Source organism: Acanthopagrus latus, chromosome 2 (assembly GCF_904848185.1).
Source record: "Acanthopagrus latus isolate v.2019 chromosome 2, fAcaLat1.1, whole genome shotgun sequence".
NCBI lineage: Eukaryota > Metazoa > Chordata > Actinopteri > Spariformes > Sparidae > Acanthopagrus > Acanthopagrus latus.
The window spans coordinates 7998368-8012327 of NC_051040.1; the positions used below are offsets into that span (position 1 = coordinate 7998368).

The window sequence follows — 13960 nt, forward strand, 5'->3', positions numbered from 1 at the left end:
CTATTCCTTGAAACGTGGCAAGTGGTAAAAAAAAATCCAATCCAAAGAGGCTCTTGAAAATGTTCAAAAACAGATAAAAACTGCAAACATCGCTTCACTTCCCACCAAGAGTCCTTCATGCTGCTACCCGTGAGATCTGCCAAATACATAAACCCCTGCAGTCTTGGCCGGTCTCCTAAATCCAGTGACAATGTTTCCCCCCAGAGTACGATGGGATCTTAATGAGGGCAACTCTGTATACAATGTGCGTGGTGGAGTTCACTCCCCTCTCCATCTCGCCATCGAATCGCTCAATGGTGAGACCGTCTCTCATCTTCCCGGCCTTTTTATCTCCGATAATTCTCCTTTTAATATTCAAAAGGAGTTTGTGGACGTTCCGGCTTTTCTTATGATGCCTCTGTGCTTGCGGCAGGACGGGGGATCCTGTAGGCGACATGCTGTGTCCCCTTTTCAAATGTGCTGGACTCCTCACAAAACCGAGGCCCCCTCGGCATAGAGGTGACGGGGTGACACACGGGCGGGGTAAGGCGACGGAGCCCCACATTCCCCATTTTTCCCCAACTAAGACTATTTAATGGCTTTCATTCCCATCTCACCAGCGCACCAAACAAGATGGCATAAAACAAAAAACTTTCCCCCCTCGAAAAAAGATGCTCCCCGCCGAGAGGCAAACAAAACGCTCTTTCCCAGTAGATGGAAAAGTGAGAGCGCATTTCTACCCTCAGAAAAAAAAGATGCATTTTGGAATTTTCTTACACCACAAGCTGAATATGTTGGGAAGCAAACAGAAAGTTGTCCAAGTTGCAACCGGAGTCACCTTGGGCGGAGCGTGGCAGTCACAGGTACAGTTCGTCTGAGCTCCCATCACAGGCACTTTGGTTGGGTGGTTACCATACATCACTCGCCTCGCATTCACCACGGCCCTTTTATCATTCATGTCTTGTCCTTGAGGAGCCATCCTTTTATTTATTCATTGTGCGGCTTTTCTTTTTATAAGACAGCAATTCATATTTGTAGTCTTTGTGAGTTGGCAATGGGCAGCGCGGTCTCCAAGGTGTTTGGAAAAGATAAACGCGAACAACACGAGGTAAAAAGGACGGCGTTTGATTGAGCTGCTTTAGCATTTTCCAAGACAGTCAGTAAATAGCTGCAGGGTAACTTTGCCCTGTTTCAGGATTTGGGCTTTGGTCCACTTAAACAGCTAGCTCATCACAAATCAGGAGCAGTATCTGGGGTGACTGAACGACACAGTCAGGAGTGCAATGTCCTCTGACAAGAAAGGGCACGACTCTCCGGGCTGGTTTATGCTCATAAACAGACTTGGAAACAGTTTGGAATAGGCGAGAGAACTGGATGAAACGCTGGCTTTTTAAATAAAAAGACTCTCCTCACCAACCTCAGTGGAGGAGCAAAGGAGGAGTGCACACATATGGAATTGCATTTACTCAACTGAGCCAACTTCTATCCGACCTCTTGCAACATATGGAAATCTCTTATTTTTAAAACTTCCTGCAAAAAGTAACTGTTGCATGATGGATCTGTGCGGTCGCTGGAATCCGCAGGATGTACCCCGTTAAAAGTCAGACTGCTTTGTCATGCAGCCGGGCTTTCGGGGGGGAGAGGTCTCCACCGCTCGCTCATGGCACTCTGGAGAACAAGATGATTTTCAGGTGGCATGACAGATGGCCGACACGGGAGCGGCGAAGAGCGAGAGGTATGGGCGGGAGACGAGAGGCGATGTGAGGGAGGAGAGGAGAGATGACCTGAACTCCTGAGGACGTTAGATCACACTGGTGTTACGGTGTCACCGCTGAGAGAGGCAACAAATCATTTATGATTGGTTGCTGAGAGACAGGTGAAGCTCCAGAGAGCACAAAGCACGGAACAACTACCACCATGATGCCAAAAAAGTTGAGACACTGTAAAACTGTTCTTGAGTTTCCATGTACATTTACTTAAGTCATGTAGTCGAGTACAATTCTGAAGTACTTGTGCTGTGCTTTAGTATGTTAATTTTCTGCTTCTTCATCTTTTTGTACGTGCAGGATGCATATTTAAAAAAAGTATATATTGAGTACCTCCACACTGCCAGCTCTGTGGTTCGCTATGCTTTGCCCCTTTGAAGTGCCATTATGAATTTTATTTCCCTGCTGTACTAACCTTCTCTGACCTGAGTGTTATAGTGAGGTATAGTTACACTGACTTAAGTATGACTTTGGGGTACTTTTCACAACACCAGCTGGTTACTACCAGTGAACCTGTTTACCTGAGGAATGTTCCAAACAGGTGTGTTTATGAGCATTCCACAACTTTCCCAGTCTGTTGTTGCTCCCATCTAAAGGTGTTTTATATAAATCTGTGTTAAAATATAGGAATGTCATAACAAAAATCACAGATTTTTAGGAGGTAAAAATGTCAAAATGTTATTTGTTTTTCTGACTGTTTTCCACTGAGTATACGTCAGAAGGCTTAGCAAATGATCCGTCTCATTCATGTTTAAAACAGCGTCCCAACTCCTTTTGGAATCAGGGCTGTAGTCATAGTTGATTGATAAAGGTTAAAGGGTAACGCACACATCATCTGTACTTGGACGTTTGTCTTAAATATAGCAAAGGGCAAAGCAACAGCGTTAAATTCAACTCACAGCTGGCCTGTCAGACTCAAACCTACCATATTTAGGCCTTGACACACATCAGTGGAGACTGAGAGTGAAGCACTAAGTACAGACATGTCATATTTCTGGAACATCTACAACAGGAACCTCAGTGATTGTCAGGCCATTTCCTCCTGTCTGTCCACCGTGGACAATTCTCCAGCCCTTGAGCCCAAGAATGTGTATTTCTGGGCTCCAACCCAGAACAAATACAGTTAACCCGCTGAGATGAGCCTCAGAAACAAGCCAAAAAGTCTTTTAACAACTGGACAAGACTAAAAATGTCTCTTGTCACTATTACATTGAGAGTTTGCCAGCGAGTAGAGAAAAGGGAAGGACGATGCAAAGCAGAGTGTAGCAACACATGGGGCAGAGGAGTGAGAACATTCTTCTCCCCACTATAGCCTCTCTGTTCCTGCTTTCAGACATGATAAAAAAGACAGGGGTCCGGTGAAAGAAAATGACGGGGAACTAAACAAATCTGTTTCTGTTCAAGGAATGCCCCCATGCATGACGCTGCTGCAAGAAATGCGAGGCGAGGAGGAGGAGGTGGGGGTCGCGCACACCGAGGAGAAAGAAAGAGGGGGAGCTTCACAGGATGCCACGACGAGGTTTGGAGCACAAAGCAGGATGAGGCGATAAACAGGCTGTTGCTTTTCCGCTTGCCTGCGCACACTGAATCCCTCTTTCCCTGTGTCTTTTAATGGGCCTCACATTAGCATCTGTTTAGCGTCAGCCTCGACATGGCCTGTGGAGGCTGATTAAAATAACCCAGCTATCACATAACATCCTGGCAGGGACATCAAAATACAGTCAGACGGCGGAATATTTCGCAGCAACAGACGTTGAGGGAGTTTGCATGAATGTCGTGCACGTCTGTTGTCAGGAAAAACTGTTTACAAGTTGTTTGTGTTCAAACACTCCTCCTGTGAGATGATGTTCCATATGGAAAGATACGAAGTTTATTATGTTGGTGACAAATATTCAACAGTGAGATTGCGGCGCAGCGCTGCAGCGTCCAATTTGTGTGTTTCCATGCGTGGCTGCACCAACACAACAGAAAAGGTACGATTTAATCACAATTTAGACAATCTCGAAGCATCTCTCACTGTCCTTGGATCGCTCCTTCTTTTCATCAAACACAGATGGCTCAGCGACCTGCGTCTCACTCCTCCCCTCACAGAGGCAGCAAACAAGAAGCATTGTGTTTCATGCTTAATTGGCTTAATTGGTTCAGAGACAGGAGAGCTTTAATAACTGACAGAGGGGCTCGAAGTAACTGAGCCAAGAGATTCCTTTGTTCTTATCACGGCTGGACCGCAGCCAATCACATGGCAGCGAGATACGAGGCGAGATCCTGACCGGGAGCAGAGCAACAATCTGAGCACCAGTCTGGCCATTATTTAAGTGGAAACATGAACAGCAATTGCCAGCTTCAATCTCTTTGTTCTTTGTGAGTTAGCAACTTCATTATACTTATATGTGAGCTTTAGCTGTAAAGGTTTCGCTCTTGAACAGGCTTCTGTTCAGTAAGTAAATACTTCCTCTCTGCCATGTTGGCACTGGGAGTGACAGATGAAACGACTCTATTAGTGTTCGATTAAAGAGCGCCGTTCACACATTGTCACCGGGTTGAAACTACAGACTCCTTCACTGCAGAAAACTAGTACAAATGTTGAGTTCTCCGACTGCGTGCAGGAAAAGAGGCAGAGTATGATTACAGAGGATCAAATATTCACAAATTGCTTGAGTGTGTTTTTTTAGTTTGTCCATATTTTCAGCAGAACCACATCTTTTTTAGACCACAGCCCACATAGTATAATGGCAGTTTGTGAAATTGTCACGAGATATAACAAGCTGGAATTATGTACGTGGACAAGAATTTCAAAAAATTGTTTTTGAGAGTTCAGGACTGCCACACCAGAAGTCAGGGTTCGTCTGTGGTTTGGTCAGGCAACCAAAGCACTTTGGTTAAGGTCAGGAAAGGAAAGGATACTTTCAGTTCATGAAACCATGATGTGTTAATAAAATCTGTTAAAGAATTTAATCTTTAGGATTGGTCTACATGGACATGAATTTCACAAAATGTGCGCATGAACAAGACTCCTGACCTTTCGTCCCTATTTCAGGAACAACCCTGATACTAAGTTGCTGCAGGGAGTTACTGAAGGAGGCTTATGGTTTGTTCAGACTAGCGGTGACAAAGCAACAGGCTGCAGGTCACTGTCAGTGGAAGCCAGCTGGGCGAAGCTTGAAAATGATGCCAAACATTTGTCGACTCCTGTCAGGTGTGACGCGCTACAAATCACAGTTGAGCGTGCCTCAGCTTTCCAACGGTGACTTGGTGACAGTGAAGCTGGCCGTGCTCTGTAGTGTGTGTAGTGTGACCCAAAGAGTCTGCTAAAAGTGCTGGCATCTCTATGAACCTGTGCTTTGGGTGGCTTTGCTAACATGCTCACAATGACAAAGTGCTAATATTTAGTCAGTAAAAAGTATGGTCTTTGTTTATCTGGATAGCATGCTAACATTTTGCTATTTAGCACTTAGCAAAGAAATTTTTTTTTTAAAAAAGATATTTGCTCTTAAAACTTAACTGCTCAAGATAAGAAGTTAAGGATGTATTCCAGTTCATCCTGGGGTAGAAAGCCAAATTCTTGACAATCAATTCAGTAGTTGTTGAGATGGTTCATTGAAAACCACAAAGTCTACCACAATTGATGAGTCAGGAGACCACTGAAGTCAGTTAGCTTTATTCCTCTGGGGTCCATAAATATCTGTACAGAATTTCATGGTTTTCAATCTGATGGGGATGTTTTAGTCTGGATGAAATCGGTGGAGCGACCGATGATCAGACAGACCGACGTCGCCGTCCCAGGAGCCACGCCGCTACTGTGGCTGAGAATTCAGCTTGTGTCCGGATCAAAAATCCTTCCTGCAGTTTTTCTTGGCTGGATAAACATTCCTAATTCAAACGATTTGGTTTTCTACATGTTTTTCTTTCACGTTATTGAAAAGAAATCAATCACAGAAGTAAAAACACAAATTGTTCTTTCAATATCCTGGGCAAACCTCAACTGCACACCCAGACTGCCACAGAGCTGAGAATTGATGGGCCATTAATATTTCTTTTTTTTTTCCATCAAAGTTATTTCTCTCAGAAACTTTCCAGAGCTGCATTCCGAATATCATTCTGCAGGAGTTGTGGTTTCTGACGGGGACTCGGAGCCAACATCAGTGACTGATCTCTCTCTGAAGACCCCGAGCAGAGAAAAAAAAAAATGCAAAGACAGTGCTCATGCTCAAAGAATCCCCCGTCTCTTAAATAAAAAGCCTATTCTTCCTTTCTCTTTCCCTGGTGCGATCAGCTGCCAAAACAAACTGGCGCTGTGATGAATGTAATAAATATGATCGATGGGATATCTGCCGCTGCTGACCTCACACCAAGCGCCAGAGTCCAGGGAGCAGGTGCTGCTCAGATTTACAGCCCACCACCCTCCCCCCACTCATCTCAAGATATTCTCCTCTCTCGCACAGACGCTGAGCCCTGCTGGGTCTCCACAGCCCCCCTGCAGTTCACGCCGAAGCTCCGAGAAACAAGCCTAATATTGGCTCTGGCTGAACTTCATGTGCGACATGACTATGCATGAATCATATCACCACTAATAAAACCAGCAATGATTTTTACAGATCATCAAGCCGTCAGTCATGGCAAACGGTTATTACAGTCACTTCGGCTGGGAGGAGTGCACAGGGCTGTCGGGGAGGTGGAGAGGCACTCCTTATGTGTTTGCTCATAAAAAATGGATAATTGATCTGGAGGCAGTTCTGGAAAAGGAACGTGTAAACTTTGTACAGTGTTTTGTTGGGAATTAGCAGAGGCGCTGCTGGGGACATTTTAAAAAGCTCTAATTTATGAGGGAAGCACAGCAGTTTTAAAAGTTTTGCATATTAACAGCAAGTCATGTTCCTTTCTCTGTTTTTTTGGGTTTGTGCCCCTGGAGATCCAGAGGCCGTGAGGGTCCATGTTCCTCGCCAACAAAAGCTTGGAGTTTTCAGCGAATTATAATCAAAAGGTTGCTTAAAACATAGTACATCATAAATCACATCTGAGCTTTTTAAAATCTGGAGTCTGTGGTGGCGTTCCCAGGCTTGCACACTGGTAGTGAACGACTTTACATCAACCAACAACAATCACTAAACACACTGTGCTTCACACACAAGAATGACAAACTCTGGCAATCAAAGTTGCGGCAAAAGTTCGCCAGTGATTTGGATTTTATGAAGCACAGCCTGTGTCAGCTCTCCAGCATATCGGAACAGCTGTGCAGCTACAGCTGTCGTATACAGCGAACACTATACAAGTGTAGGTTGTACTCCTCATGGTTTTATAGTGCAAAAACACACATCTTATCAAGTATATTTGTACCTAAAAAGTAGCATTTCAGTCAGATAGCAGACTTTTTAAAAAAACTTCTCTGGAGCAAGAGAAACTGTATCAATATATAATCATAATTGTTTTAACCTATTTTTGAAGTGGCATTTTTTTTTATCCAGTACAGCACAGTTGTAACTGCTCTTGGCAAATGAACTAATGCATTATTGTCCAAACTGTTTTGAGAAACTAGCCCCTGTGTTCAAAGGCAGCATCCAAGTAATTTGTATAAACTGGAACTTCCAGTCAAACATAAATGACCTAAAATTTACATCAACTTCAGGCTGTCCTCCGGGGAAAATATTATGAAGAGTGACGGAGTCTGCACAGGGAAACCCAGGAGAGTGCTGTTAGTGAGCCAGTGTGAAAGTGAAAGTCATCACGTAACTGAAGTTACAAATGTTGTTGTTGTGCACCCAACCAAGTAGTTTTAGTGCCTACACATAACCAAGCGGAGACGTACACAACGGGCTCCGGCATGCCTGTTGCTGCTACACTGCAGTGGTCACGTTGTTCAGGGAGACGTGGCAATCGACATGTCCAGCTGTTTATGAGGGAGGATATGTTGAATAATTTACTGATACAGCAACTGAAGACCTTTTTTGAAATTTAATGGATTTGATCGACTGGATAAAATTCACTCAACTTAGTTTATCTCACCAGATTTAGTTTTTGTGACTGTATGCAGCCATTACTCATTATAACATGGCTCAAAGTACCACACTGTTCCTGATGGCTTGGTATTGACATTATTGTTGTATGAACATATAGTTACTCACCAGCACTTCATGGTGGATACAGCAAAGTGCTTTGAAAAATCTGAGCAGATTATCAGAATCTATTTCTTATATCTTACCGGCAACATAATGTAGGTGCCTGACTTTTATGTTAGTTTTGTCAAAGCCAGTGTTATAGCAGCCTTTTGAACTGCCGACTGCTGTACAGTCAGAGGAGCGGAAGCGTTTCCTCCTCTCCCCTTCGAGATGGCGAAGAATGTGACCCATTTACATCCCAAATAAACACTTATTATCCTTTCACCAAGAAATTAAGAGCGTTTGACGGCGCAGGAGCAGCTGATTATTAGCACTTAGCAAAACCCTATCCAATCTTCCTCCCAATTATCATGAGGACACTACAGACGTGGATCTGAATATTCTAATTTAATCCTCACCTCGCAGTCTTTGTGCTTTCGACCCCTGTGCGCTCGTGCTAACTCCCTTCTCAAATCTTACCCCCCCACTCCAGTGCCTCTTGACCACATTACTTCTCTTTCTATCTCGAGAAGAATGGCTAATAGACCCATTTCCTGGGACATCGCTACGCTAAGCTGTGCGGATGAGGGAGATGAAATGAGATTGGACGGGGAACAAAAAAAACAAAAACCTTTACAGGCCTCTGCAGCACAGAGGCTGTGGGGAAGATGCGTGTAGGACATTAGTGCCTGGTTATAACTAATTATATCTCAAGTGATTTGCTCCTCCAAGCGTGGCCAGGGATCTTTGTCTATTGTTGCACTGGTAGAAATGATCGCTGCCGCTGTACTGGGGATAATATGTGAGAGTGCAGCTAGCCAAGTGCTCTCTTTGCTTCCTGTTTCATGATTGCCACGGCACTAAGACTGATGAACATAAGTGAGTGTCATGGAGTCGTGACACGCTGATGCTGTGGTGACTCTTGGGTGATATATGTGGGGCTGACACCGTCAAGGAAATTGGTTTTCAGGGTGGGGACTCAAGGCCGGCGCAACAGCCCAGTAATAAGAGCAAAGGACGGATAAAGAGTAGAGCTCTCCATCTCTCTCATGGTAAAGCTGTCAGTGCCATGTATCCAGACGAAGACCACGCCACCTCTGCATCCGTGAGGGGGAAAACAGGCACCTGGTCTCCATCCGCTGAGCCTTAATAATATGGAGGATAACATCTATAAGCAACACAAGAGCTACAGTAAACGCAGTTAGCGCACAGCTAGCATTGCCTGGATCAAATCAAGACGATCTTGGCTCTGCTCTTCTAACAACAAAGCGACACTTGATATGCAGTGATTAACTGTGTGATGATCCAAGAGTGATTTATTCCTCTGCGAAATAACGGAAGTGTTGCGAATGTGAGCAACGACTTGCAGAAACACGTCCCGCTGATTTTTAGTTCCCGTTAAAGTAGCCTGGCTGCGCTCGTATACATGTGAACAGGAGTTGCTGAAGTGTCGTCTCATGTGCAATGAGAAACTGTGCAAAGCTCCCGGAACATTACATTCCTCTTAAAGTGAAAGCGTGACAGTGAGGAAGATTACAGTTAAACTTAGTCAGATGCTACTCAGTGGCCCTACGCTTCACTTGTTGGAGCTCCTCTCTACTGCAGCAGTATAAAGAGCAAGAAAAGTGCAAGTCAGCAGGTGGTTAGGGTTGTTGACTTTCCCTCTGGGGACAAGGGTTCCAGGGTTCTCGTCCTCTACGCATATAACAGATTGATGCCTACGTGACTACAGACCACGGGGAAAGTCAACAACAGAAAAACTGACAGATGCTTAAGCCAGCCTCTGTCCCTATTAGCTGATTAGAACTGCTTTAACTCTGCATGTTTGCTGTTTGACTCTGTTTGTTGACTCGTTTAGTTCTTTTTTGGACACAACTTCTCCCATAGTAAATTACTTAAAACTTGGTGAACTGTGGTACTTTAATTTCCAACACAGCTCTCTAACTCCAGTGGACATCTCTGCAGCACGTTTCACGGATGTCTTTGACATAATATCAACACGATTATTTTTCACATTCTAGTCAATATTTGAAAGTTTAAAACTAAAATTCTTACATACTTAAAAGCCAAAGTTAGACGTTTTCCTTAACCTAACCAAGTGGTTTTGGTCTCTAAACAAACCCCAACATTGTTGGTAATGGTCAAAATCTTGTAATGTGTAAACTGTTGGTCAGCAAGCTTTATTTTGAAAGTCTTAAGTCTTAACTTTTAATATTACGTATTATTGCAAACCTCCTCACATGCGAAACTGACACAAATGGGAAATTTATAGGGTCAAAGTTTTTGCTCTCCAAAAAGACTTGGAGACACATGTACTCCAGATTGTTTTGGCCTCCGTTATCAGAGCACTCCTGCAATATTTCCAATAAACAAGAGTCTTTGTAAACTGTTACTGTAATTACCGTCAGATGTTTATATAAAGATCACGAAAAAAAAACGTGAAAACAAAAAATGTTGGCACACAACGTTTTAATGTCTGCTAACTATTCAAACCCATCTGTGCATGTTTCACCAGAGCTTTTTCACCACTCCGCCTTTCTCACTAAAACATGCCACGTCCAGGTTCACGACACCCTCGGCTAACACTCACAGTCGGCTCTGTATGTTGAATTTTTGAGGGATATTTGATGGCGCACTCTTACTGAAGTGTAAATAAGGCTTAAGGCTAATGCACGCTTCAGTGAATGTGTCATGTGACAAAGTGTCAGCTGACAGAAGCGTGTCACACAGCACTTTCAATTCATAGTCCGACGACAGCGTGTGTTGTGACTACAGCAGCCCAGGTCAAGCTCAGCTGAGGCCAGTTTATAATCTTAAGGAGAACTTTGAGTGTGCTTTAATGTTGGATAGTTTTTTTTGGTATAAGGTAGTGTGATAGGAGGATATATCTCACCGAGCAAGCTAAATGTGAAAACTGTTTCTATATACATCCTGCTGTATATCAACCATCATGGTACCAGTCTGGGGTTACTAGCTGAAACCTTCTGTGAGATCAGCAGGGACAATAATCTTGAAGTTATCTCGTCTAATCCTTCATCCTGTGCACATAATTTCAAACAGAGAAAAGTTGTTTTTTTTATTGGAATGCTATTGAGAAAGTGAACAACATCAAAACTGCCTCTGAGATTTGGTGTTGCAACATTTATGCCCTTCAACATGTTGACTATGTTGAAGTTTAAACCGGGCACAAGTCTTTGTCTTGTGCGAAAGCGATGCAGGTCTGAACAGGTTATCAAACCTTTTTTGAATATTCTGACTGATACATTGTGCTTCCACCACCACTTTGGTGGCAGATATTGTGACCCATCTGTGCATCCATCAGTACGTTAAATGCTTTTTTTCTGTCAACATTCTGCAGCGACGGCTTTGCGAGAAGAATCAATCTACCCTGCAGCCAATCAGGTGGCGACAGTGCGGAAACCTCAGATTCTCTCACTTCCTCCCTATCTTTATTTCCATAACCTGACAAACAGGGCGGCTCTCTGAAGTTGCCGTCCTTTGTGATCTGTGACAAACGCAGTGGTAGCTGTCAGCCGAGAGGGCGGTTATGAGGGCTGATGTGCTCTGTGAAGTCACGCTCAGCCTTTCATGTCGAGGCAGAAGAACCAAAGACCTGTCTCCTCTGTGTGTGTCTGCCTGCCAAGCAGCGGCTAGCAAAGTGTAAATGCGAGAGCTTTAGCGTGCCTCTCTAATCCACTGCCTTCAGACAGGTCAGTCTCATTCATAATGAATGTGAAGTTCTGCGCAAAGCTCTTTGATATCGGGAAACAATTTAGAGCTGGCTGAGAGTCAGCGTCTGGGGGGACCAATAAAAAACACTTTTAATGCATTGCGTACTTCAGATCAGCATGTGGCTCCTTATAAAACTCACAGTTGGCTGTATTAATCCCAGGTGACTACCACACAAAACATTACCGTGTCATTACCGAGGACATTGCCAGCTGTTTTTAGTTTTATATGAAGTAAGACAAATAGGTCAAGTTACACTATTCACACTTATGCAAAGATTTTCTATCTTTTATTCCGGAGTTAAATAACTAGAACAACAGGTCATGGTGGAAGAATGACAAGGACACACCGCCCTTCTTCCTCAAAATCACGTGTTGATCAGATAAACAGTGAAACTTGCACATAAATCAGTGAACCTCCTTCTGTTCACTGAGATCACGTGGCGATTAAACGCAAGCAGCCACCTTAAAGAGTCTTCACTGTGAGCACCTGAAGGTGCACCCTCTTGTTTTTTTGTTTTATTTTTTTTTTTACCTGAGCTAAAACTGGCACCTGTCAGGATTATCCTCACGTCCCATCCAGTCACGCTTCCTGAAAATGGAGTCTTTGGCAGCCGCCCACTCTGTTCTATCAGCGGCAGACTGAGGTATTAGGGCACATTAGTCTCATTTCCAATTCACTGACTGGGCCGGATCAATTTCCTTCATTTTCATGCACAGATGGGATTAAATGGCCAGATTAAAGATGAACTCCTGGCTCCGTCCACCCGACAGATTTATCACTCTAAAGATGAACCCGGATGCAGTGAGGCAGACATGATGTGATTTTCCTCTTTAAACCCCCATTCAGAGCATGCCAAGTCTGCAGAAACTTTGACTGTGTGCTAACAGACTCCTCGACTAAAAGTTGCTTGGGCTCAAACTTTTGAAATGTCTTGGCATCATAGATTAAAGTCACAGTGTGATACAGATGAAAATATATATATATATATATATATATATATATATATATATATATATATATATATATATATATATATATATATATATATATATATATATATATATAATATATATATATTCTTGGCTGAATTTCAAGCTATATAAAATCTAGAGCTGCCAAGCTACTGCACATTGTGCTGAACCTCAATATGATTTTGACAGTTAATTTGGGCTTATTTTTTCCTGAAGCTGTGTGAGGTCCAGTAAATCACCTTGGGAGGTAAGTCTCCTCACTGGGATAACACACTGAGAACCCTTTTTTTCACCCTCACTCTGGGGAAAGAGCCCCCAAAAAACTCCAACCAAAACATGCGCGTCATCACTAATTTTCTCCAGACTTGAATCCTTTCTGTGTGTGCTCATGTGTGTGAGTCAGTCCCTCCGGCGTGGAACCCATTCATTTCCCTACAGAGCTCTATGGTCTGGGGAGATACTAACTGATGCACATGAAGTGGCGCTGTGTGCCCTCCCTTTTCCCACAATTCTCCTCTTTCAACGCTCAAAACTTTTCTGCAGCAGTCACAACACAAAGAACATGTTTGAATACACAGTATGTTTGCCATGGAAATGTGTGGAAAGCGTATTTAACCGTGGGGGAATTTCTGTTTAAAAATTGTAAATAATTGGCTCGCCCAGATGCATTTTGTCATCTTTACAGGAAGAGGTTTGTATATCTGATGTGACAGACAACACATGCTCTTTGATTCATGAAGAGTTAGAAAAAGTTGCACTGTATCCTGTTTCAGTGCAAGACGTTTTTATCTAATGTACGAAATAAACAAAGTCGTTTATTCACCTCCGACCAACTTGACACTCCCCAGGAGTTATGTATGCATGTATCCAAGGACACATTATCAACAGTCATGGGAAAGCAGCAGCAGCAGTACCTGTGTAGCCCAAAGAGTTGTCATCCTCATGTTCGGTCGTGGGAGCCGGTGTTGCCACTTCGCTGGCCCCATCCTGAGCGACTCCCGTCTCTGTCAACAATAACACCACAGGGACTGAGAACTCAGACGCATTCTGCCCACTTTCCCCACCCACGGTCCGCACCTCCAGCCCTCTGCATCCTTGAGACAGGCACAGAGCGAACACACAGAGAAAGGCCAGTCTCCAGCCTTTTAAACTCTGTCTCTGACTGCAGAATCCAAACACCCACATTGCAGTAAACAAGTAAACATCCAAAGTCCCAACAGTTGTGAGTAATCCAGCGAAATGATTTCGGACACGTGTCAATCAGCTGTCTGGTTTGGATCCATCAGCTTCAGCTCTTCTCTCTGGGCTCAGCAGGAGGTTGTTCTTGTTGTCCTGTGTTGGGCTTGAGTGTAAATGTGTGGGTGTAAAACAGAGTCATCTCCCCCGTATCAATAGCCATAAGTGGCTGCACCCCTAATGG

General features: G+C 43.7%; 1 protein-coding gene across 5 annotated transcripts in view; it reads right to left on the minus strand.

The window, feature by feature from the left end:
- The window catches only part of robo1 (roundabout, axon guidance receptor, homolog 1 (Drosophila)), a 235024-nt gene that overhangs the window by 137368 nt on the left and 83696 nt on the right, over positions 1-13960 (minus strand). For 4 of the 5 annotated variants that reach the window (XM_037075190.1, XM_037075183.1, XM_037075211.1 and 1 more), the window contains exon 3: positions 13455-13544. The exons of the other annotated variant lie outside the window; for it this stretch is intronic. In XM_037075190.1, the coding sequence (XP_036931085.1) occupies positions 13455-13544 (90 nt within the window). The remainder of the gene's footprint in view (positions 1-13454; positions 13545-13960) is intronic. 5 annotated transcript variants of the gene reach the window in all.